The 25,415-nt window shown below is 36.4% G+C and overlaps 1 protein-coding gene across 1 annotated transcript in view; it reads left to right on the forward strand.

Moving 5' to 3' along the window:
• LOC126199381 (4-hydroxyphenylpyruvate dioxygenase) overlaps positions 1 to 24,000 on the forward strand; it is a 140,782-nt gene extending 116,782 nt beyond the window's left edge. Inside the window, exons 5-13 of the mRNA XM_049936302.1 lie at positions 2,271 to 2,396; positions 2,484 to 2,573; positions 2,671 to 2,774; positions 12,059 to 12,136; positions 12,212 to 12,326; positions 13,852 to 13,971; positions 17,339 to 17,461; positions 23,458 to 23,574; positions 23,655 to 24,000. Of these exons, the coding sequence (XP_049792259.1) occupies positions 2,271 to 2,396; positions 2,484 to 2,573; positions 2,671 to 2,774; positions 12,059 to 12,136; positions 12,212 to 12,326; positions 13,852 to 13,971; positions 17,339 to 17,461; positions 23,458 to 23,574; positions 23,655 to 23,729 (948 nt within the window). The 3' untranslated portion in view covers positions 23,730 to 24,000. The remainder of the gene's footprint in view (positions 1 to 2,270; positions 2,397 to 2,483; positions 2,574 to 2,670; positions 2,775 to 12,058; positions 12,137 to 12,211; positions 12,327 to 13,851; positions 13,972 to 17,338; positions 17,462 to 23,457; positions 23,575 to 23,654) is intronic.
• Positions 24,001 to 25,415: the final 1,415 nt, after the last annotated feature.

The raw sequence follows: 25,415 nt of genomic DNA on the forward strand, positions 1-25,415 counted from the left end.
ACATATGCAGATGGTACCAACTGATCTGCAGTGATATTTCTGTATAGAAGGTAAATTTGTTAAGGATGAAACTATCCCAGGCCTCTAAGTTCTTTTCCTCAGGAAGACTTTCCACTTCTCCATAATGGGGTTGCAAACATGATATAATATTTTGATTACATATATGTATGAAAGGCGTTTTTGATTATGGAATTGATCAATTATATGGCAACCAGTGTGCCAATAATTTGCAAAAAGCTCTGTGTCTGTCCATATGCCAATAGTCTGTAACAATTATAAATTTCATTATGTCTTCACTAAAGCAAAAACATTAAATAATACTGAAGCTAGAACTTTCTGGCAGATTAAAACTGCATGCCAGACCACGATTCGAACTCAAGATCTTTGCGAAGGGCAAGGGTCCTGAGTTTGAGTCTTGCAAGGAAGTTTTGTATCAGCACACACTGCTGCAGAGAGAAAATTTGATTCTGGAAACAGCTCCCAGGCTGTGGCTAAGCAGTGTCTCTGCAATATTTTTTTCTTTTGGGAGTGCCAGTCCTGCAAGTTTCACAGAAGAACTTCTGTGAAGTTTGGAATATAGGATATTAGCTACTGGCAGAAGTGAAACTATAAGCAGGGGTCGTGAGTCATGCTTGAGTAGCTCAGTCCATAGAGCACTTGCCTTTGAAAGGCAAAAGTCCTGAGCTTGAGTCTCGGTCTGGCACACAGTTTTAAGCTGCCAGGAAGTTTCATACCAGTGCACACTCTGCTGCAGAGTGAAAACTTCATTCCGAATATTAAAGCTTTTTTTGTTTGTAATCTGTGTTGTTGCTGTTGTTGTTGTTGTTGTTGTTGTGGTCTTCAGTCCAGAGACTGGTTTGATGCAGCTCTCCCTGATACTCTATCCTGTGCAAGCTTCTTCATCTCCCAGTACCTACTGCAACCTACATCCTTCTGAATCTGCTTAGTGTATTCATCTCTTGGTCTCCCTCTATGATTTTTACCCTCCACACTGCCCTCCAATACTAACTTGGTGATCCCGTGATGCCTCAGAACATGTCCTACCAACCGATCCCTTCTTCTAGTCAAGTTGTGCCACAAACTCCTTTTCTCCCCAATTCTATTCAATACCTCCTCATTAGTTATGTGATCTACCCATCTAATCTTGAGCATTCTTCTGTAGCACCACATTTCGAAAGCTTCTATTCTCTTCTTGTCTAAACTATTTATCGTCCATGTTCCACTTCCATACCTGGCTACACTCCATACAAATAATTCCAGAAACGACTTCCTGACACTTAAATCTATACTCGATGTTAACAAATTTCTCTTCTTCAGAAACGCTTTCCTTGCCATTGCCAGTCTACATTTTATATCCTCTCTACTTCGACCATCATCAGTTATTTTACTCCCCAAATAGTAAAACGCATTTACTACTTTAAGCGTCTCATTTCCCAATCTAATTCCCGCAGCATCACCCAATTTAATTCGACTACATTCCACTGTCCTCATTTTGCTTTTGTTGATGTTCATCTTATATCCTCCTTTTAAGACACTGTCCTTTGATGCCGCTGACAGAATTACAATGTCATCAATGAACTTCAAAGTTTTTATGTCTTCTCCATGGATTTTAATTCCTACCCCGAATTGTTATGAAATATGTAACCAGACCACTTGGAAGACGTTCAGTGTTCCTTGCACATCTGCATTGCCATCTGAATGTGGCAAATTCAATTTTCCCCTCTTCCCACTCAGAAAGCAAGGCATGATAGTGGGGAAGTGTGCAGTCAGGTAACAGAATTTAGCCCGTGAGTGGGAAAACTGCAATCATGCAGAAGTTTTAGCCATCCCTGCCTCAGGTCAATGAGAATTTGTTCTTAAAGCAATATCATTGTTTGTGTGTGTGTGTGTGTGTGTGTGTGTGTGTGTGTGTGTGTGTGTGTGTGTGTGTGTGTGAGCGGGGTTGGGGGGGGGGGGGGGGAGCACTTGCTTGTACTGATGCACACCTTCACTCATGTATTTGCAATCAGATTACACTGAATTTCATCACAAAATTTTATATAGTTCATAAAGATGCTGTGGCCTTTTGATTATCTCTTTTATCTGCATCAGTATATATGTCCTATAAAGGGATTTACAGTATCGTTTGTCTATATTTTAAATGAAGATCTATATAAATCCAAAAAGGGAAGAATATGAAGGATAGATGAAACTGGACTACATTAACAAATAAAATTTTATTTCAAATAACAATAACATAATTAGCTTATTACCATCTTAATCTGTAACAGATCCTGTTCCAATTTGTTTCTGCATATGAGCCCAATAATGAAGAAATGGGCAAGCACTTGGTCAAACATGGAGATGGAGTGAAAGATGTTGCATTTACAGTTGAAGATCTTGACACAATTGTAAAGGTAAGTATACTGCAGAAACATTTAGCATATAATGAAATTATTTTGTTTTAGTTACAATAGATTTTATATTTTTATGTGTCCTTTCAGAGAGCCAAAGAACGTGGTGCAGTTATTGTTAAAGATATTTGGGAAGAAAGTGATGATGATGGAATTGTTCGATTTGCAACAGTACAAACAGTAAGTAATAAAAATTAATATTCACATAGGAAGTACAGCCAATGGTTATTCTACAATGCATATATAAATTTCTTTTGCATTTATAAATATTTTACAGTATGGGGACACAACACACACTTTTGTGGAACGTGGCAATTACAAGGGTGCTTTCCTGCCAGGCTTCAGGAAAGTTACAAGTAAAGATGGCCTTAGTAAAATATTGTAAGTATTTCAAACAAGTTTCGTTTATATAGGATGGAGGCATTAAAAATAAAATAGGAAGCAAATAATTACAGAAAAGGAATTTAATTTCAGATGGCAGGAAATTAAAAAAACACAGTGCAAAGGTGAAAAAATCACAGGACTTTGGATGAGTGGTTCCTTTGTTTAGCAATAGAGATGTGAAACAGATATGCAGATATTGGGCAGGATAGTCACCTAAGATAAAATGCCAAGAGAGAGACAGCATATCAACAGGATGTGGTGGAGTACCAACAATGAAATCTTAAATCTAGTTATATACAAGACTGGAAAATTGTAGGGGAGGGGGTAGAGAGTTAGCTATTATATCTAGTAGGTATTGCGATAAAATAACCAGAAATAAGGGGAAGAGCTATACGGGGAAAGAAAACACAGAAACTAGGGAGGAAGCATAGATGATATTCACTTTTTGCATGGTTGTAACCCATATAATAACTTTCTGATGTCAAACAGCACCCTGGCCATGACATTGATCCCAAGATGACCCACAACTGTTCTCAGTTAGCCTATACAAAAGATGGTGTATGTTATCTTCCACATTAAAATAAATCTCAAAACATAACAACTGTTTATTTTGTCTGAACATAATAAGAGATAACCTAACAATGAACTGGTGGGATGGAACACGAAGAAGAAGTGAGAAAGAGGAGCAGGGATGGGAGAAAGGAGAGAGAAATACTATGAAAAGAGGAGTGCAAATGTGGGAAAAAGGGGAACAGCATGGAAAACATCACAAGACAAAAGGTCACTAACAAGGGCGAGTGAAGAAGGCAACTAAAAATAGGGAATAGTAGAGACTTAGGTCAAGTGTCTGTGAGAACAGGGTATGTGCTGAAGGGACAGGTTCCACCTCTATAGCCCAGTGTAGCCGATGCTGAGAAGAAGCAGAGGGGAAGTTCCAAATGCACTGTATACTGAAGCTGCTGCTGAAATCATTCGTGTTGTGGGATGCAGCATGTTCAACAATCAGGTGATGAAGTTTATTGTTAGTGACAATTTGGCAGAGGACAGCTAGTTAATTGCCATACAAACAGACACAAGACTGCCAAGTAATCAGACCATGTATGGCATATTATATGGATAATTTTACATACCTCCCTAGTTCTGATTAGATAGGAAAGGTCTTCAATTTGATTTCAGTATGAGTGGTGAATGGGTATATGAGTTGTCAACAGCGAAATGATCCATCCAGTAGAATATTTGCTCCAGGGATAACATAAGGATGGATTAGTATATTACATAGGTTGTGTGGACAATGGAATAGTACTTTGTGGGATTTGAGTAGGATTCTTGGTATGCCATATTTTCATCTTTAGGTGTAACAAGAGGAAGTCAAAGCTCTGTTCTGGGTGGTACTGGGTCATGAAGGAAACACCTATCAGTGCTACTTGAACAATGCAGAAACTATATTCCTGCACTAACTAGGCAGGGTATTATCTGTCTGTGAAGGCTCTGTCAAGGTTAACAGCCCATTTTGATAACTCCTGCTTCCCACTGAAGACGTGGTGTCCATGAGTTCCAAGACTATGTAAGATGGGGACTCGTGTGGAACAGGTGACAGCTGTCAAAATGGGGGCACTATTAATGCTACTATTTTATATGGACAAAGGTCTTTATGGTGTCAACAGAGAGTGGAAATTACTATCCAGGGAGAAAGCTAGTTTAGAAGAAAAGGTGAAGCAGATTTGGTTGTAGATGTCACAGTTTTCAAGAAAAGAGCAGAGGGTCAAAATTATGAAGATATCATCAATGAATTTGAACCAGGCAAGGGATTTGAAATGGTGAACAGATAGGAAGCACTCCTCTATTTGACCATATACTCACTGGCATAGGAAGATGCAGTGCAAGTACCCATGGCACTTCCACATATTTGTTTGTGTAACTCAGTTTCAAAACACATAATTCTTGGTTAGAATGTAAAAGACCTCTGCCTAAACAGATAATGGAAGAAACAGTTATGTGAAAATCTAGCTTTTCTCACTAGCAAGAGCAAAGTAAAATACCATTCACAAAACTACTGAGAGGAGAACAAGAAAGGGAAAGTAAAAGAGATAGTGAAGGAAATGATTAAAACAGTACAAACTGCTAATGATCAGCAGATCTCAAAGAAAAAGGCAGAAAATGTAGGAAATAAATCAAAACAGTGAAAAATACAATTGACCAATAGTTCAGTGTAACAGAGAAGAAGATATCTGGGGAATTAACAGTGATGTGAACCAAACAAACTACACACAAGAACATCAATCAGTTCAACTTTGAATCTGTTTCATTTGTCAAAAATGTTGTACCAGTGACTGCAGAATCTTATGCTTTTGGAAGACCTGCAACCGCAATGGAAATAACTCAAACATCAGCACTAATCACTCTGACAGCAGAAAAAACTTCAACAGGATCTGCAACCACCTCAACAATATCAACAACAAGATTAGATTAGATTAGATTTACTTTCATTCCAATTGATCCGTAGTGAGGAGGTCCTCCAGAATGTAGAACATGTCAGAAAAACAGTAACACAGGACAAATATTTACAAGTAAAACAAAAAAGTTAATGTACCTTCCACAGGTCCCAAGGGGAATGATCAGCTTTATTTTTTATTTTTTTTTAATTAACACTATTTCATTCATATATCTATCCAATTAAATAATGTTATCAATAATTGATTGTTTTTGTTGTTACTGAGAGATGTATCATCGGAATACATGATTACATTTTCTTTTACTAATGTTGCCATGTCAGTCACATATAATATAAACATTAGTGGACTAAGTATCAAGCCTTGTGCTACCCCATACTTTACTAATTGAAAATCAGAGTAAAATGTTTCCACCATATTGTTTACCTTTTCTACACGTTGTTCTCTCTTTTCTACAAATGATTTTGTTAAATTGGCTTTTGAGGGAACTTTGATGGGATGTTAGGAAGAGATGAAGACTGATTCTTTCCTTCTCATCCTGTACAGTAAGTCTCCCCTGACCCGCAGTTCTGGGTGACTTTCCCAAAATCTACCCCTTTTCCTAGACCTCTCCAATCCTTTTCCTTCACCCTTCTTTCTTCCCCTTCAACCCTTCTGCCTGAAGGAGCCACTGGCTTTGAAAGCTTGCCAATCACAACAGTCTTTTGTGTGTGTGTTCCGCCACCACTTGGCAGGTAGATTTTTTATCTATCCAATTGAGTAATCTCTCTCAGTAAGTAATAGCTAAATAAATGGTTTAGAAACAAGAACTATCATGGGCATAGAAAGGACAAATGAATATTTAAGTGAAAACAATCTATTTATGAATGAAAACAATTAACATGGAAATATTTGGACAGAGAACAACAAATAAAGAGGAACTAAATATAAGTCTTAGGGGGAATACTGATAACAAAAGTTAACAGTAGAAAATTCCCAGGATTGACAATAGACATATTTACGACTTCGGCAAATCATATATGAAAGACACACTTAAGAATAAACAACAGTGTATTGTAAATGAAGAAAATGTCTCACACAGTTGATGTAGATATACTATTAAAGATGTACTATGGATTAATTCATCCACATCTACAGTACTGTATAATAATATGCTGTGTTACAGCAAATGCCCATATAAACCAATTGCTGAAGCTGCAGTAAAAGCAATCAGGTGTATTGGAAGGCTATGACAAAGAGAATCCTATAAAACCAAATTCAAAGAATTTTAAAATTTTGACAGTCCCCTCCATCCATATATATGAAGTTATAATGTATTTCAAATTAAATTGTACATTAATGCTAAATAGAGAACTACAAAACTACAGCAGAAGAGTTAAAGATGACTGTCACATCAACAGTACCTGACTACAACTGCCGCGCGGGATTAGCCGAATGGTCTAAGGTGCTGCAGTCGTGGACTGTGCGGCTGGTCCCTGTGGAGGTTCGAGTCCTCCTTCGGGCATGTGTGTGTGTGTGTGTGTGTGTGTGTGTGTGTGTGTGTGTGTGTGTGTTTGTCCTTAGGATAATTTAGGTTAAGTAGTGTGTAAGCTTAGGGACTGATGACCTTGGCAGTTAAGTCCCATAAGATTTCACACACATTTTTTTTTACTACAACTGGTTGATACAGACCCTATTAAAGCTGGGTGCTTATTATGCAGCAGACTACCAAACAGTTAAAAAAATGTAAAAGCAGTACCAATTTTCAAAACAAGATTAACACAGTACTTAAAAAACAGCATTTTGAACAGTGTTAAGAGATATTTTGAGACTAGTCCAAGAGAACTAGAAAGAATTTGCAGTACTAAAACAATATCCTTAGAAATGTGCAACAGATACTGTGTCAGTGAAAAAAGAAACATGAATTTTTTCACATGTTTCATTAACACTCTAGCATTGCAGCAGAAACTGAGATTAGATGCCTATAACTAGTAAATTGAGTTTGCCTATGTTTTCATTAATTACTATACACATATGTAGTAGTTAGTCTACTGTAAAATTGTTATTTACTCTGTACCTGTAATTGTTAATGAATATTGGCATATCTAGTATTGCTCTAAACAGTGATGAGTCAATAATGAAAAAAGAAATAAAAGTTGTTGGCCAAAGTATTAGAAAGATGTTGGTGAGTTCGGAAAAACTGTGAAAGATATTAGTGTATGGTAGTAAGGCTACGGGTATGTAGCATGCTGGTGTACAGTGACATGGTACCTACAATAACAAGAAAGAAGTCTGATGGCATTGTAGTGTGAATAGTGAACAGGTACTGGAGCTGTCTAGTGTGTAGTAAGGGAGACTATGAACAATGGGTAGGAATCACTAACTAGTGAAGATGAAGGATCATTTGTGGAAGCATTGTAACCAACCAAGATGAGGTGAGCTGTAGCGAGACCATAGAGAGATGGTTGTGGAGCTTTAAAAGCACATAAAATGTTGGAACATGTGAGGTTGTTCATTTGAGATGGTAGATTAGTTCAGGTGACCGGTTTTGGAATAAGCTTAACGTTCTGAGGAGCTGTTGGAAGTGGTGTTGGGCTTCGGGAATGGGTTCATTAATAGTAAGGTTAGTGAACACATTGTAAGACTCTCAAGGAAACTGTTGGCCACATAATCACTGAACTGAAGGGACTGTGCCTGAGTGTCTCTGGAATTAAGACTGTTTCACTTAAATCAATAGAAGAGTACTTGAGAATCATTTTGTAATTGGCTGTTAACACATTCATGATAATATAAGTAGCAGCTGTCACTCCATAATTTACAGTTCAGATTCATCATTCAACATCATTACATGCTGCAGACTTATCTTATTAAAAAATGACTAGGTAGCTATATGGTTGTAACATACCGTTGGCTCACATGTCAAAAGGAAAAGAGAAAATTGTTATTGTAGGTAAAGAAGGTTTTAAATCACTACATCATCTTAGCAGCAAGGTCTTCTAGTGGTATGAACTACATCTGATCACTGGCACTATAACAACACTACAGCATTTAGAAAGTATAAAAGACAATGGTATAAAAATTACATTAATAATAAAACAATGAAAATAATCAATTATTGATAAAATAATGCAAATGGATAGATAAGAAATCTAATCATCAAGCGGCAGCAGGGGCACACACTCACACAAAAGAAGTTAATGTTTACAAGCTTTCAGAACCAGTGGCTCCTTCTTCTGGCAGAGAAGTTGAAGGGGAAGGAAGAAGAGTGAAGGAAAAGGACTGGAGAGGTTTAGGGAAAGGGGTACAGTTCAGAAAAGTCACCCAGGGAGACTTACTGGACGGGATGAGAAGAAAAGACTGATGGCTCCTTTCTATGCCAATCTTTTCATGGGTTGCTTGGAGGGGGCTATCCTGGGATCCACAAGCCTTCAGCCCCTGGTTTGGTTCAGATGCATTGATGACATCTTTGCTGTATGGACTCAAGGCGAGGCTGACGTTTTAAAATTCCTGGAATCTCTAAATACCTTCTCCCAATTAAATTTCACATGGTCCTATTCTGAATCCTGTGGCACTTTCCTTGATGTTGATCTCACCCTCACCGAAGGCCAGCTACACACTACTGTCCACATTAAACCTACTAACAAACAACAGTACTTACATTTTGACAGTTGCCATCCTTTCCCTGTCAGACGTTCCCTTCCATACAGCCTTGGCATTTGTGGCAAACATATTTGTTCGGATGCAGACTCTTTACAGCAATTCACCACCAATCTCACTTCATCCTCCACTGGACACAATTATCCCAACAGCCCAGTTCAAAATCAGATTTCCCGGGCCATCACATCCAATCCTGATAGTCCTGATGACTCCACAAAACAACTTCGTAGCACACCATTTGTCACTCAGTTTAATCCTGATCCTGAATGTATCAATCAGCTACTTTTCCAAGGCCATGACTTCCTAAAATCATGCCCTGAAATGAGATCAGCTCTGTCTGAGGTTTTGCCCACCACACCTGGAATATCTTTTTGTCGTCCTCACAATCTCTGCAATATCCTTGTCAGACCCTATGCTCCTTCTGCACCTATCTTCCTACCCTATGGCTCCTAATCCTGTGACTGTCCCAGCTGCGAGACTTGCTTATGCACCCTCCTACCACCACCTATTCCAGCCCTGTAATTGACAAAACATACAATCAAAGGGAGAGCCACCTGTGAAATGACAAGTCATCCATCAGCTGTTATGTAAACATTGTTCAGCCTTTTACATCAGCATGACTACGACTCAGGATGAATGGGCACAGGCAGAGGATATATACAGGCAACACATAATATCCTATTGTAGAGCATCCTGTACAACATGACAGTCATGACGTTGGTGCGTGTTTCACCACTCATGCCATCTGGATTCCTGGATTCTTTCACCAGATGCCAGTTTCTCAGAACTCTGCAGGTGGGAACTGGCACTACAACATGTCCTTGGTTCTCGCCACCCACCTGGCCTTAATTTACATTAATACTTTCCATGTCAGCATTTATTCACAGTAACTACTCCTTTCTTTACTCCGTTTTAGTTTTCTACATCTTTCATTTTGTGAGTTGTCTATTTTTTGCCAACCCCCTTCCCACCTCTGTTACATACAATGCACTTAGCTTATCACTCTTATTAACTTGTGCACAATGTTTTAGTAGTTATCTTTGTCTTGCACATTATCCTGTCTTCCACCTTTAAGCTCTCACATTTCAAACCTTGTTCAGTGCAGTCCCCAACAATCAGTCTTTCCTTCTCATCCCATTCGGTAAGTCTCAGCTGATGTGGGGTTCTGGGTGACTTTTCTGAACTGTACTCCTCTCCCTAAACCTCTCCAGTCCTTTTCCTCCACCCCTCTTCCTTCCCTTTCAGGTCTTCTCCCAGAAGAAGGAGGCATTGGCTCCGAAAGCTTGTAAACATTAAATCCTTTTGCATGTATTTTCCCCTGCCGCTGCTTGGAGAGTAGATTTCTTATTTATCCATTTACATTGCATTAATAATAATCAACACAGAGAAGTTAATTCATGATGTGGAGTTTCCTGTCACTTTAAAAGGATGTGATGGCCTGGAAATTGAACTTGGGCCTTTGCTTTTCATAGAAAATACTCTAGGAACGTTCGAAAGTGTAAAACTGTGCACTTCACAAAAAGGAAAAATATAGTGTCCTGTGACTAACATCAATGAGTCACAGTTGGAATCGTCTAGCTCCTTCAAATACCTGGGTATAACACTTCATACCTGGGTGTAATACTTCATAGGGATATGAAACAGATTGATCACATACATTCAGTCATGGGTAAGTCAGGTGCTAGACTTCAGTTTATTGTTGTGGTACTGGGGAAGTGCAATCAGTCTGCAAAGGACATTGCTTCCAAATCACTCATGCAATCCATTCTAGAATATTGCTCAACTGCATAGAATATTGCTGAACTGCGTAGGACCTGTTCCAAATGGGACTAAAGGGGATACTGAATGTATACAGAGAAGGGTAGCATGATTGGTCACTGATTTGTTTGACCCAAGGGAGAATGACACTGAGGTGCTGGCGAAATTGAATTGGCAGACTCTTGAAGATAGATATAAACTGTCCAAAGAAAGCCTATTTACAAAGTTTCAAGAACTAGCTTTAAATGATGACACTAGGAAGATACTACAACATCCTACTTATCACTCACATAGGGATCATGAGGACAAGATTAGATTAATTACAGCACTCACAGAACCATTTAAACAATCATTCTTCCTGCACTCCATAAGTGAGTGGAATGGAAAGAAATCGTAATAACTAGTACATGCCATGCGCCTCGCAGTGATTTGCAGAGTGTAGATGTAGATGTAGATTGGAAGATGGTCATTTCCCCTATGTTGCCTATTTTGCTGGTTACTTGTGGAACACCACTGAGGTTACTTGCGAATACCATCTAAGAATGACAATGGAGTTTGTTTCAATATAAGACTCCTCACAGATCAAAACATAACGAATCATTCCTCTGCAATATTATCCTAAATCTCATGATACAGTTACGAACATTGCTGTTGTAAATTAAGAAGATTGTGTATATCATAATGTAAAATTCAAGGGAATAGTTTCCACAAAGAATTCATGGGGTATGAGGTTTTTGATTCCTGACTCCTCATTTTTGCAGTAGCACCCAGTGACTTAAACTGGAAACTCGTTTGTGACAACAAATGATAAGCCATAAATTTAAATGTTGCTCTTCTGCTGATGATTTATAAAGCAATGAAGAGTTCATTTTTGCACTTGTGTTAACACAACGGTCAAAGCAAAAAGTAAGGTGTATAAACTAACTTTTTTTAACTGCTGACAACAATGTAAAACTGTACTTAAGAGAAAATCATTCTACAGAAAGAAGCAGTATCACTAAAAAATGATATAAAAGATTCCAGAATTTGTAGAGAGCCTTAGAGAGATTTTCAAAATTTTGTAAGCTGTAACAAAAAGAGAAAAGTCTCTTGGAACATATATTTAATAACAAGCGGGAGTGTCAAACTTTTATTCTTGTCTGTCTGGTTCTGGGAAATTGCAGTAATTATTCTGAAAGCTAGAAACCTAACATATGTTTTCATGCATGTCTGTTTCTTGTATTCTCTTTTTTGGTCTTTTCTAAGTATGAGAGTTTTTGATACTGATTTTTATTTGAGAATCTGCAGAGCTTATTACTTCTTTCAATTATTTAATTATATATTTTGGAAACTGGTTTCATCTTATTGTTCTGTCTTCACAGATTAGGCCTATCAACCTGTTCTGGCCACAGTTCAAGGAAACTGGTTCTATGTGTTTAAATTCTCTACTTGTTTTAGGCCTCCTGGAAGACTTGATTTCATAGATCATGTTGTTGGAAATCAGCCAGATCTACAAATGGAATCAGTTGCTAAATGGTAAGTTATGTAAACTCTGTTTGAAATACTAATACATGAAAATCACAATTTTGCTAATCCACTTATTAATTACAGGTATGAAAAGAATTTAATGTTTCATAGATTTTGGTCTGTTGATGATTCCCAGATTCATTCGCAGTATTCCGCTTTACGATCAATTGTGATGACAAATTGGGAAGAAACAATCAAGGTAAAAGAAAAGTGCTTTAAATGTTAGTTATAATATATTAACATGCTAGTTGTAATATACTGCCATCACTATAGAAGAGGGGAATTCATTCATTCATTTTTTTTCAGCAATGTACCTCACATCTTCAGTCCAAATAAAAACAAGCCTTTTAATTTAGGCATTAAAGATATTAGATTTTTTTGAAGGCTGCAGAAAATAGGGTTTTTGCAAGTGATTGGATGATGTGAAAATCAGGCAGTAATATGTGCATGTGACTGTGATCAAAAGCCAGCAGCTGTTTGGTTATCTCCAGGCATTGATGAAGGTGCGCAAAAAAAGAAAAGAGTAACAGGCCTCTGAGATAATCAAGTAATACCGACAGAAAAAAGTTAGGCAAGAGTAAGATAACGAAGAGTTACTATACTACATATGTCATGTTCCATCAAATTATAAGAATTGGGCTCCATACTGTTACCATAATGTTACATCTGCTTCCCACCACTTATTCTTGTGATGGACATGGTTATTAGACCTTTTAGTAATTTTGTATTGCTTGTAATTGAGGAAGACCAAGATGATGTTACACCCATTGCCAAGAAGATAAATACCAAACACCAGTTTGAAGATTGTCATTCTTCTTCAGGAATATTAATACGTCCCAAATGAAGTATTTCACTATACCAAAAAGTGCAGATCTTAGAAATTTCAGAGGTGCAGTTAGGATAGTTGATGTATAAAAATAAGACACACAGTACATACTTTTTGGAACTACTAGTTGCTTAATTGAAGAGGAGAGAGGATTAGGTTGAATAAGGTTAAAAAAAGGAGGATAGATCTTTCAGACCCCAGGACGAGAGACACCCACCTTTAATGAGGATGAGGCTAGACAAAGATGAAGGCTGATGCATCAGAGAGGGTAGGTCAGAGACAATATAGTGGTAAGCACTTTGCTAGCTTCAGTGTCTAGATAAAGGCTCTAAACTGTGACAATTTCAGGCCAGAGATAAGGACACTAGACTGAAGCTGGCACAGTGCTTACCTGTGTTTCCTCTTTCTCTCTGATGCTTCTTCCATTGATTTATGTCAAGCCTTGTCCTCATTACAGGTAGTTGTCTCCCATCTGGGGACTGTGTGACCTGTCCTTCATTTTTAACCATATCCAATCTTACTTTCTCTCTTCCCAAATAATGGAGCTCTTAGTTCAGTGTGTGTTTTGTTTTCTTTTATATGTGTCATGGATATTTTAATATACAACAACAATTACATGTTTTAAGTCCAGTACAGGAATATAATGATACAGTTAGTATGCAATACATGTGATGGGTCATAATTGTGGTTTACAATGATAGTATGTATTTGACTGTAGACTGGGAATACTGAGTCATGAAAACAAAGCATATGATCTGTCATGCTGGCAGGAACTTTACAGTAACATTGCTTTAATTTAATAATGTAAACATTACTCAGTCAGTGCACATTCCTTGTACACTAAATGATGAAACAGATGTAATACTGACTTTTTTTTAACCAAACACTTATTTTTCAGATGCCAATCAATGAGCCTGCTCCTGGAAAGAAGAAGAGCCAGATTGAAGAATATGTAGATTATTATGGAGGAGCTGGAGTTCAGCACATTGCTCTGAACACACAAGATATTATCAGTTCTGTGAGTAATTTCATTTATATTTTTTGCTCATCAAAATAAAATATTTAGTAATTTATTTTTTGGATTCACAGTGCATTTATGCACAAAATTGCCATTCTAATCATAAAAAATCAGATGTGTAAATTATTTCTGACAGTAATCTGAAATGAGGGAAGGAACAGGGATCAGAATGTAATGGTCCATTGATGACCATATCATTTGAGATAGAATACAATATCATATAGGGAAAGGATTGGGGAAAAAAACTGGATGTGTCTTTTTCACAGGAACCATCATAACAGTCATCATAATTTATTCCAGGAAACCATGGAAAACCTAACTCTGCATGGTTTTATGTGGATTTGAACTCCACTCCTGCATGTGAGTTCAGTAGCTTAATCACTTAGCAGCCTAACTTTGTTGGAAATGAACATACTTATGAGATCCAAACAGTAGCATTTGAATTCATTGTTACTGCTATTTAAAATTTATTCATTTATCATTATTGGGGGTTGTAATAAATGTTGAGTGCATATGTAGAATCAGTGATGTATGTGTGTCACTCTCTGTAACATCGGTGCCATGTTCAGGAATTACAATTAGACAAGTGAGAAGTCTCTTAACTTCTGCTCTTCATCAATCCACATCTCTCTTTATCTGCAACTTATGCCAAGTCTCATATGCATGTTTTCATTCCGAATCTTATTGCACTGTACCATTATCACTTCCCTTCTTTGAAAAATTAATGATTCAAAATGCTTAGCAAATATGAGATGTTTACTTTTTTCTCTGCAAAATACATTTTGGCACTTTGAGAGTTTGTTCTTTAGGTAAGAGTGTGTCTGTGCCCCTCATTATTTTTTATATGTTCATAGTCAAGAGCCATCCTTAGCTGAGGCCTTCTCCACATAAGATTCATGCTTTAATCAACAGATATTTGAGATCAGCTTCTAGTACAATCTGCAACTGACAATAAAAGTGCTGCATTCCTCTATTACACACAAAGGTAGAAATTCCAGTAAGTGAAAAAATGATGTTCTTATATCCAGTAACACCCAAAGAAGTAAAAATGGCTGTCAGTAAACTAAAGAGTAAAATGACCTGTGGATTTGATGGCATCCCTGATAAAATTATTAAATGTAGTGCTGATAATATTATCTCTCAACTTGCTAATATATTCAATGAATTCTTTACAACAGGAGTGTTTCCAAGTAGACTTAAGCTATCAATAGTAATACCAGTTTATAAAAGTGGGTACAAGTTTGACATTAAAAAATTGAGACCACTATCACTATTAGCTGTATTTTCCAAAGTAATTGAAGGACTAATGTACAGTATACTACTAGACTTTGTAAACAGACACAAATATCTTGTGACTGCACAGAATGGTCTCAGCAAAGCCAAATAATTGGAGACAACTCTCTTCAATTTCCTAAAACTTGTTTGCAAAGCTAGAGAGCATAATTAACTAAACTGTGGATTGGTTTTGGACCTTTCCAAAGCTTTTGACCTTATAAATCATGACCTAATGCTTTTAAAACCATATATTTATGGTACTCATAGTGATTCAAGTCATATTTATCTGGTAGGAAACAAAGAGTGGAAATTTGTCAGGAAGGAAAAGTTTATCATTCTGAATAAAAAAAAGTTAATTAAGGGGTGCCTTAGGATACAATAGTGTACCCATTGTTGTACTTGCTTTTTATTAATGACCTGCCACAGCATTTTTCAACAGCAGATACAGTATTATTTGCATGCAGGTGATACGAGTGTAATTATGAAAGAAACAAATGATTAGGCCTCTGAATTGCAGCAGAAAATTGACAAAACAGTACAAGTAGCACAAAAATGATTTAAAGATGATTATCTAATTATTAATAGTAAGAGAACTGTATGGATAAATTTCAACAACATAAGAAATAAAAGTAAAACCCATGTAAAGAGAATTGACAAATTCAGGAAAGGAATGATATAGAATTTTTAAGATTGTGGGTGGATGGACACCTAGGAAGGGAAAACATGTAGAAATGCTTTTGAAAAGTTAAGCAAGTACAGTTACATATTAAGAATGCTCAGAGATTGTTGCAGTGATGAAACAATGTTAAGTACTTATTTAGCCCATATGCATAGCCTACTAAGTATTATATATTCTACTATTCTGGGGAAATTACACTTTTGCAAAACAATCATTTAAATGTCAAAAGAAAGCTGTAAGATTAATAAAAGTTGTTACTTATGGAGAATCATGTAAAGGTGTTCTTAAAGAATTGAAACTTATGAGCCTGCTGTCTAATTTATAATTGAAAATATGTTTAATTGAAACTTATCGAGTGCTTTCAACTTTGAACAGTTATCAAACAAGAAAGAAATGACTTTCATAGGGGTGGACACTCAAATCAGTATATCGGGACAGTGTATTATATAGACCAAAAATTCTTTTCGATGCATTGCCAGATGTGATCAAAATAATACCAGACTTTAATATGCCTAAAAGAGAAGTAAATGATCTACTAATAATCCACAGCTTCTAACAGCATTAATGAATATTAAGAATATTGCTCAAATCTATAGTTTCTACCTCATTATCTGACTATGTGGAAATGTATAATTATCAAAGCAGTTCTACATTACAAAACTCCTTTTACTAATGTATTCCTATTAATTAATGTGTGTAAGTGTGTGTCTTTTGTGTCATTCATGCGGATATTAATTTCTATTTTATGATACATATTTAACTAGAATATTTCATTGATAAAAGCAGTCAAGAGATTCCAAGATGTGCTGATAAGAAAGCAGTCAGTCTAGATGTTACAACTTACATGTGACTATATTTGCATATACAAAATGTTATACTGTGTTGGATCTTGACAAATCCTGTAACTTGCATGTGATAAAATGAGAAGTCAATAAGCAAAAACCATAAAATCAAATTTTACAGTGCACTGCCAGTGACTCGGGAATTTGAAAACGAAAGCTCTTATATTTTTTCTATAATATAGAATCTTTCCTTATGTACCCCCAACAGGTCAGTGAACTGTTCAGGACCATCCATCATGCCTTCCCCTTCTGCTATCTTTTGGGCTCATTTTCAACCACAGACTTTCCACTTTTCCTCCATACTCGAACAAAGTACCTTTCGATATAAAAGTTTAAATTGATGTTATAGAACATTAACTATATAATTTGCCTAATGATTGCCTCTGTTGATTGGTTAGTGTGGTATGTTTACTTGATTTATAAATTTTCTTTAGTTCGATTATATTTCTATTTCTTATATAAGGAATGTAAAGTCACCACACTGAGTTTTAAATAATGAATTTAAATTTTATTTGTGTTAGTTGCTGCCTCTTAGTATAGAATTCATTTTTATGTTTTTTATTTTTTACAGATAACAAATTTAAAACAAAGAGGGATGGAGTTCCTATCAGTTCCAGATAGTTATTATAAAATGTTGAAAGAAAGACTGAAGAATGATAATGTAAATATCATGGAAGATCTTGACACTTTGCAGGTATTATCTCACAGTAAAAATTTTATAAGTATTTGACTACATGAGTACATGCAGAGTGTAATTATCCCCTCCTGATGTACAGGGTGGCCCAAAAAGGATGGTCACATTTTAAATAACTATAACTCCATCAGTTTTACAAATTAATTTTATTCAATTATGTAACTAAATGCTCCCAGGCACCCAATTACAAGAACTAACCACAAAAAATCATGTACGGAAAATGACTTCCGGAAGATGGTGTCCTTCCTCGGTGATGCATTCCACAAGTCTTTCCTCGAAATTTTCCATCACTTTCACTACTGTTTCTTCTTGAATTGCCATAATTTCCGCACTGATTGCCTCCTTCAGATCAATTAAGTTTCGGGGCTTCTGTACGTAAACTTTTGACTTTAGGTATCCCCAAAGAAAAAAATCACAGGCTGAGAGGTCAGGTGATCTCGCGGGCCAGTGGACATCTCCAAAACGCGAGATGATGTGGTGGGGGAACATCCGCCTTAAAACACACATGGAGTCATTGGCTGTGTGGGCCGTGGCCCCGTCCTGTTGAAACCAAATTCGATCTCGATTTACATGTAACTCTCGCAGTTTCGGCACCAAAAAGCTACGTAGCATGTTAACGTAACGTTTCGAGGTCACTGTGACAGTAGCGTTGTTCTCCTCAAAAAAATAAGGACCAACAATCCCCAATCTTGAAATTCCACACCAGACTGTTACCTTAGCACTATGAAGAGGCTTTTGGTGCAATTCTCTGGGATTATCTGCTGCCCAGTACCTGCAGTTTTGTTTATTGACATAGCCGTCTAAATGGAAATGGGCTTCATCTGACATAAGAAGCACAACATCATTATTAGAGTACAAGATGTCAAGCATTGATTCACAAAATCGTCTTCGCTGCTCAAAATCACGATCATACAGCTTTTGCGTGATCATAATTTTGTATGGGTGAAACTGTAACTCACGGCTTAAAATATGCTGCAACGAACTACGGCTGAGGCCTAAAGTTTGAGCACGACGCCTAGTGGAACGACGCGGGCTTTGCAGCACTGACGCTCTAACATCATCAATGTTCTGTGGAGTAACTGCCGTACGTGTACGCCCTGTAGATTTAACACTTTTGACAGACCCTGTTGTCCGGAATGCAGTCACCCAACGTGATATGGATCTGCGATCTGGAATGGGTCCATCATGCGCTACACCAAAACGTTGTCGAAACAATCGTTGCACAGTAATAAACGATTCATCATTTCTGAAAAACTGTTCCACACCAAAAACACGATGCTCGACCGTCCACTGCGCCATCTCGTGGCAAACTGGGTGTAATGGCCGACTTGCAGACGGCCGGCAGTGGTCCCCCCTCCTCACCTTTCAATGGTACTACGCAGTTCAAATCCGACCATCCTTTTTGGGCCACCCAGTATATAAATAATAAGGCATTCAATTTATATGTATCCTAAGAGTCTGACTCATGCAGTATTATTAATCTCCTCTAAAAACAGTAGTAACCTACAATTACAGATGAATTCAGCTACTAGTAGTGCTCACAAAAACTTCTTGATGAATTGTCAATGGCAGAATGCACAACCAGTTTACTAATAACAGCTTGGTATCAGCATTTTAATTTCATAGCTAGCCACTATACAACCTCTAACATTGAAAATTTGTTACTGTCATGTGAATCAGTGTTGTACATACAGAGCAAATGTTTCTAGAAAGGTACTGCAAAATTTAAAAGCTTTACAACAACACTTCTGTTTTAAAATTTGTCAGTTTTTATTGTTAAAGCAACAACAGCTCAGAAATGGATCAGGTAGTTTATTTACAGTGACAGTAACAAGAATGGTGTTGCGACGAAAAGGAAAATCAACATGAAAGGTTTTGTTGGATTATTTTTTATGATTTTCATAAGGCCCAAGCTTGACAACAAATCACTTTGTTAATTTTCTGGTAATTAATCACCTTCAGGACAGACTGTTTAAAATTACTTTACAGAATTTTGTCATGGTCATTCTTCCATAGGTGCTCAATTTTGTGAAGGGCAGCCAAAACCACTTGCTCTTCTAAAAAACCATTAATGCTGTTCAATGACTGGTGAGGATGTGCATGTAGTTTACCATAAGTTAGAGGAATCCTTAGACACAACAAAGACTGTGTGTACATTTATCTGTGAAAAAGATCTGTTTCTGATGGATTCCAGTCAATCTGACTGAAATACACAATGAGCTCATGTAAACTGGCATCAGGAAATGCTAATTCCGTGTACAGCATCACAACACATGATGAAACTTGGACATATTCATAAAAGCTGCAAACAAAGCTGTAATCAACTTTCTGCATGTTTCAAGGTGAACCAAAATCAGTGAAAGTGGTTTGTTTGTGAAGTGCTACCAAGAAAATGATTACCTGTTTCTTTAGTTACACTGGATATGTCATGATCATTGGTTTCGAGGACCAACAACAATTAATAGATAACAGTTTGTTTGCCTTAAGTTAGCTATGAAATCAGGAAAAATAACTGAAAACATCACATGATTCTTCATCATGACAACATCAGCTGTCACGCAGGATGCCAATTGATTGTTAGATGGAGGAAAACAAATGAATGTCTCTCAGTCTGTGTTCACCTGATTTATCACTGAAGCACTACTTTTTGTCCCATTATAAGGACAGCACTTTCAGTCATATCAAGTAACTTTCCAAACCCAGTTTTTATGTACCAAACTCAAAATGGAGAAAATGTGTACAAAAGTAAGTTTTATGGGCTAAATTCTGAGAACCAATCAAATAATTTGTATAAAAAATGTGTTTCTTTCACCATTTTTGTAAAAACTTAAAAGGTGGCGCTCATAAGGATTCTGATCATCAACATAAACAAATTCTGTTTAACATGGGCTTGAAACCATGGTGTAATTTGATATTTTTCACATTAACAAATGATTGTCAGTGATAAAAGAAGTGATGTGAGAGAAAAACCTTAAGACTGGCTGACAGCTGAACCTAGACCTTTCAGTCTGACATTAACTCACTTACCCTGACTATGAATGCCTAAAATATCAATTCAGAGCTACTGATTACCACATGGACATACTACCACTCAGTAATCATTTACATATTGCATGTCACCATGGGCTTCCTGTAAGTTTCACAAAATTTGCATGCTTTCTTGCTTGTGTCTTTTCAAGAGTGTTGATGTAAATTATTCTTATTAAATGTCTAAAATAAACAATTTGAAAGCTGCATGTTTGTGGTTGGCAGGCATATAGCTGGTTTACAGCTAAATACCACTCTTTATTTCACACCCACAATGTGTTAGTCCAGATTATTTAGACATTTCTTAATCTGAATATCACAAATTAGAATGGCAAAATGTGAGAGTTATTTTCTTAACATATTATATAGGCACATTTGAAATATAGGTCACTGTCATCCACTACAGATTTTACTAGCCACTCTCAAATAACATTTATGTCCACATGGCTGTGAATGTTATAATTAAACATCCAGATAACACTATGTAGTTGTGAAGCTTCATATATACATAATATGTAGTTAATACACTAAAAGCACATTAAAACAAGTTTATATACTCATATTTAATGGATGATAAAGTGAGTGAAAACAAAATTGTGAAAGTTTTTAAGTAGAATATCTTGTTGGCACCCTATAATATGTTATAACGTTTATTTGGTGTTTTCTCTTAAGTTTCTGTAATTATTCTTGAGCCTCATTTGCTCCATATGCAAGTATGGTACTCAGGCCCTTGCTTTAGTCCTCAGAAATGCTCTCTTGGAGGGATAAGTTGAACAATTGCTGAACATACGTCTTCCAATTTCTTCCCTACCTTCAAAATTTTAGTATTCTTTCAGATAAACACAATGTGCAATTCTTTCAAATCTGATGCACTGACAATATCAGGAATGTTTATGGTTAGTTAATTAGACAGTGTCTCTGAGTTCATGGAGTCTGAAATATTTATGTATAGCAATGTGGGCCAACATCCACAGATAGGGTGATAATACCAGTAATAAGATTAAAGTTCAATGTGTTTGATGTTAACCAACTAAAAACCCATTTAGATAATACCTTGGCTATTAGTATTAGATTTGTATCACTATTGAATGTTATGATTTCTGGAAACCTTCTAACAACTTTGAAAATAACCAACTTTTGAAAATATAAGTAATTGGATAAACAAATAATCTATTCACCAAGTAGTGGTAGGAGAACACACATACAAACAAGTTATTTCAATTTGCTAGCTTTTGGAGCTAGTGGCTTCTTCTTCTGGCAAAAGGGTTGAAGGAGGAGGAGGATGGGTGAAAGAAAAGGACATGTGAGGTTTAGGAAAGGGGTAGAGTTTAGAAAAGTTGCCCAGAAACCTAGGTCAGGGCGACTTACCAGACGGGATGAGAAGGAAAGAAGTTTTCACATTTCTTTCATAAATCTTGTAAATGGTTTCAATCAAATTGTGCACCCAAGCTCTCTTCATCTGTAACTCTTTCTGGGCTAATGTAATATTAATTTAAGTTTAAAATCAGCTAATTATTTTCCATAATTTTTTAGCATAAGGTTTGCGGTTTGCTTATGGCATTGTAATTATGTCAGAGACAGCAAAGAATTTGGAAGAGCAGTTGAATGGAATGGACAGTGTCTTGAAAGATAAAAGCAAATCAAGGATAATGGAATGTAGTCAAATTGAATCAGGTGATGCCTAGAGAATTACATTAGGAAATGAGACACTTATAGCAGCAGATGAGTTTTGCTATTTGGACAGCAAAATAACTAATGATGGATGAAGTAGAAAGGATATAAAATGCAGACTGGCAATGGCAAGAAAAGCATTTTAGAAGAGAAATTTGTTAACATCAAATATAGATTTAAGTGTTAGGAGGCCTTGTCTGAAGATATTTGTTTGGAGTGTGCCATCTGCCATGTGAGGAAGTGAAACATGGATGATAAACAGTTTGGACAAAAATAAACTAGAAGCTTTTGAAATGTGGTGCTACTGAATAATGTTGAAGATTGGATGGCTAGAACATGTAACCAATGAGGAGGCAGTGAACAGAAGTGGGAAAACAAGGAATTGGCTGAAGAAAGGGAATGGTTGATAGGACATATTTTGAGACTTGAATGGACCACAAACTTAGTATTGGAGGAAAGTGTGGGGAGTAAAAATCATAGAGGAAGACCAAGGGATGAATGCAGTAAGCAGATTCAGAAGGATGTAGGTTTCAGTAGTTATTCAAAGGCGAATAGGCTTCAGACTGATGACCACAACAACAACACATGGGTCAACCACTAGAAGTTTCCAGACTATTTGTGCTTTCAGTTGATATTTTCCCAAACACTTGATAATTCAGTGTGTGTAATCATCAAAACCACACTATAAATCAAACATTCAGAACTCCAAATAGGTAAACCAGAAGATGAAAGATCTAGTGAATTATAACTCACAGAGATAATAAATTAAACCTGCAGTGAAAAATCTGAATAGACAACTTAGTTCTTACATTACTCTTATGTATTCACCAGGGTCAAAAAAATCTGAGGAAATAATATTATAAATTATGAGAGAGAATTGTTGGTCACTATTTACATTCGGGATGTGAAGTATGTCTACAGACACTCAGAGATGAGTGTGCAATAGGTTGGCAAAGTTTAAAAGGAACGGCAGGTCACTCAGATCCCAGGATGAGAGGTACCCACCTGTAGTGAGAACAAGGGTAGGCAAAGATGAAACAGGAGGTGTAATAGTCTCTCTGAACTATTAGTTCCAAAAGCTAGGAAGTGTATAACTTTTACTTTTACGTATGTCTGTTGGCAGTACTACACATCCTCCCTGTTAAAGATGAATATAGGTCAGCAATTTTACCCCATAACATATTAATTTCCTTGATGGAATTTTCCTTCAATACAACTGAGGAAACAATTTTGGATACAGTGTTCTTAGCTTATGCTCTATGACAATCAGTGAAAAATCATAACTTGTTTCATTGCAGGAACTCAAAATTTTAATTGACTATGATGAAAATGGTTACCTGTTGCAAATATTTACCAAGAATATGCAAGATCGACCAACTCTGTTTCTTGAAGTGATTCAGAGACATAATCACAATGTAAGTTCAACTAATATGTGTCACATAATTTATTTATTTTAGGTTTTTTTATTTATTAAATATGTCATACATATTTTCAGGGATTTGGTGCAGGCAATTTTAAGGCCCTATTTGAAGCCATTGAAATAGAACAAGCTGAAAGAGGAAATCTCTGATGTTGTGATAGCATATGCAGGTTCATAATGTGGACAACTAGTGCACATATTACACTGATGCAGTGTTCATGTTCATGATTTGTATTTAGATTTCATTTTCTGGAGGGACATTAGTTACCTGTAGAGAAAAAATTGGTTACAACCTACATTGTCCCTCACAATGTAATATATATACCACATACTAAAGTATCTTTAAACACTATACTTCAAAAGTGAAATGATAAATCTTTTGTAATACTGGTAGATTTATTAAATAAAGATTTTTAATTTATACAGTTATTTTTTTTTATTTTTATTTTTTTTTATTTTTGTATTTTTATTTTTATTTATTTATTTTTTGTTATGATGTAAAATCCTTCCTTCTAATGGTGAATGAGTGTCTTAGAACTGTGTAGTTATCATGGAAATTCCAGGGTGGAAACAAACATAAAAATCAGAAATGGCAACTACTCATTTGCAGATGAATCGTCTGTGGTGTGCATACATACACACATATAAACAAGTTTCACTAGCTTTTGAGATTTTTCTGGAGAAGTAGTGTTTTATATGAGTATGCATGTGCTTCTTTTTAATGCAAAATTGAAAATGTGGCAAGATGTTGTCAGAACATCTCATCAGCAGTGGGGTGGTCAGGGTTTGAGCACCAACGCACTTGATCTGGGAGTGAAGAAGAAATTAGCTGTGTTATTTAGAGACACAACAGAAAACTTTAATTGCAATTTCAGGGTGTTGGTTTGAGGCACATTCATCACAAATACAACTCTAGAATTTTAACCAATGAGTTGCCTCGCTTTGTCATGGATACTCTTGAGAAACATCAATGGGAATCCTAGAAAAACTACTGAATAATACACAAAAGATAAAAAGAACTACCATAATCTGACAGCTAGATGTCACGTGAATGTCGCTGGTACAATGTGTCCAGATCTAGGAGCCTTTTGGTGAAGGAGTAGCACATGGAAACTGACTGCAAGGCTACTTGTTTGTGTATATCAAATTGCTCTGACCCAGAACTTTCTCCAGTGAATAAAATGCGTCCCTAATGTCAGATTCTTAAGGGTCTATTATTCTCTTAATATCAACGGACACGTTCTTTTAGATATGCGGAGAAGTGAAAGTCAGAAGGTGTCACATCTAATTAAAAGGGTAGATGTTCCAGCAATTCACACTTCAAATCCCTTAGTTTCCCATTAACAAATCACCTTTGTGGGTAGGTGCATTCTCTTGATGAAAGTTGATTCTTTTTTCAAAGCATCCCTGTTCTCTCTCTTTTTTTTATTTTTTTATCTGGGGACTTTTGCAGTATTCACGTCACCAGTTTTTGTTATAAAGAGTAGACACTCATGGTGTAATGAAATGAGACACTGTGCGTAAAATTCCTTGAAGTCCAGTGAGGTGACAAGCTAAAATGGAATCAACATACACATAAACTAATGAAGAAGCCTGGTTTAGCATGTTTGTTCTTATATCTCTTTGTGTTAACATAAAGATATGAGTATTGGCTTACTTAGCATATTTTGATTTCCTGTTGCTTTATGGACTTGTTTTCTGGGCAGAAGTAAATAAAGTGTTTAATCAACAGAAGCAAGCAATAAGAATATTGCATAAAGTAGACACCTGCACAATTTATAAACGACTTTTTACAGATCAGGCAATTCTTGCACTTACTTCCCAGAAAATTTCCGC

Source organism: Schistocerca nitens, chromosome 1 (assembly GCF_023898315.1).
Source record: "Schistocerca nitens isolate TAMUIC-IGC-003100 chromosome 1, iqSchNite1.1, whole genome shotgun sequence".
NCBI lineage: Eukaryota > Metazoa > Arthropoda > Insecta > Orthoptera > Acrididae > Schistocerca > Schistocerca nitens.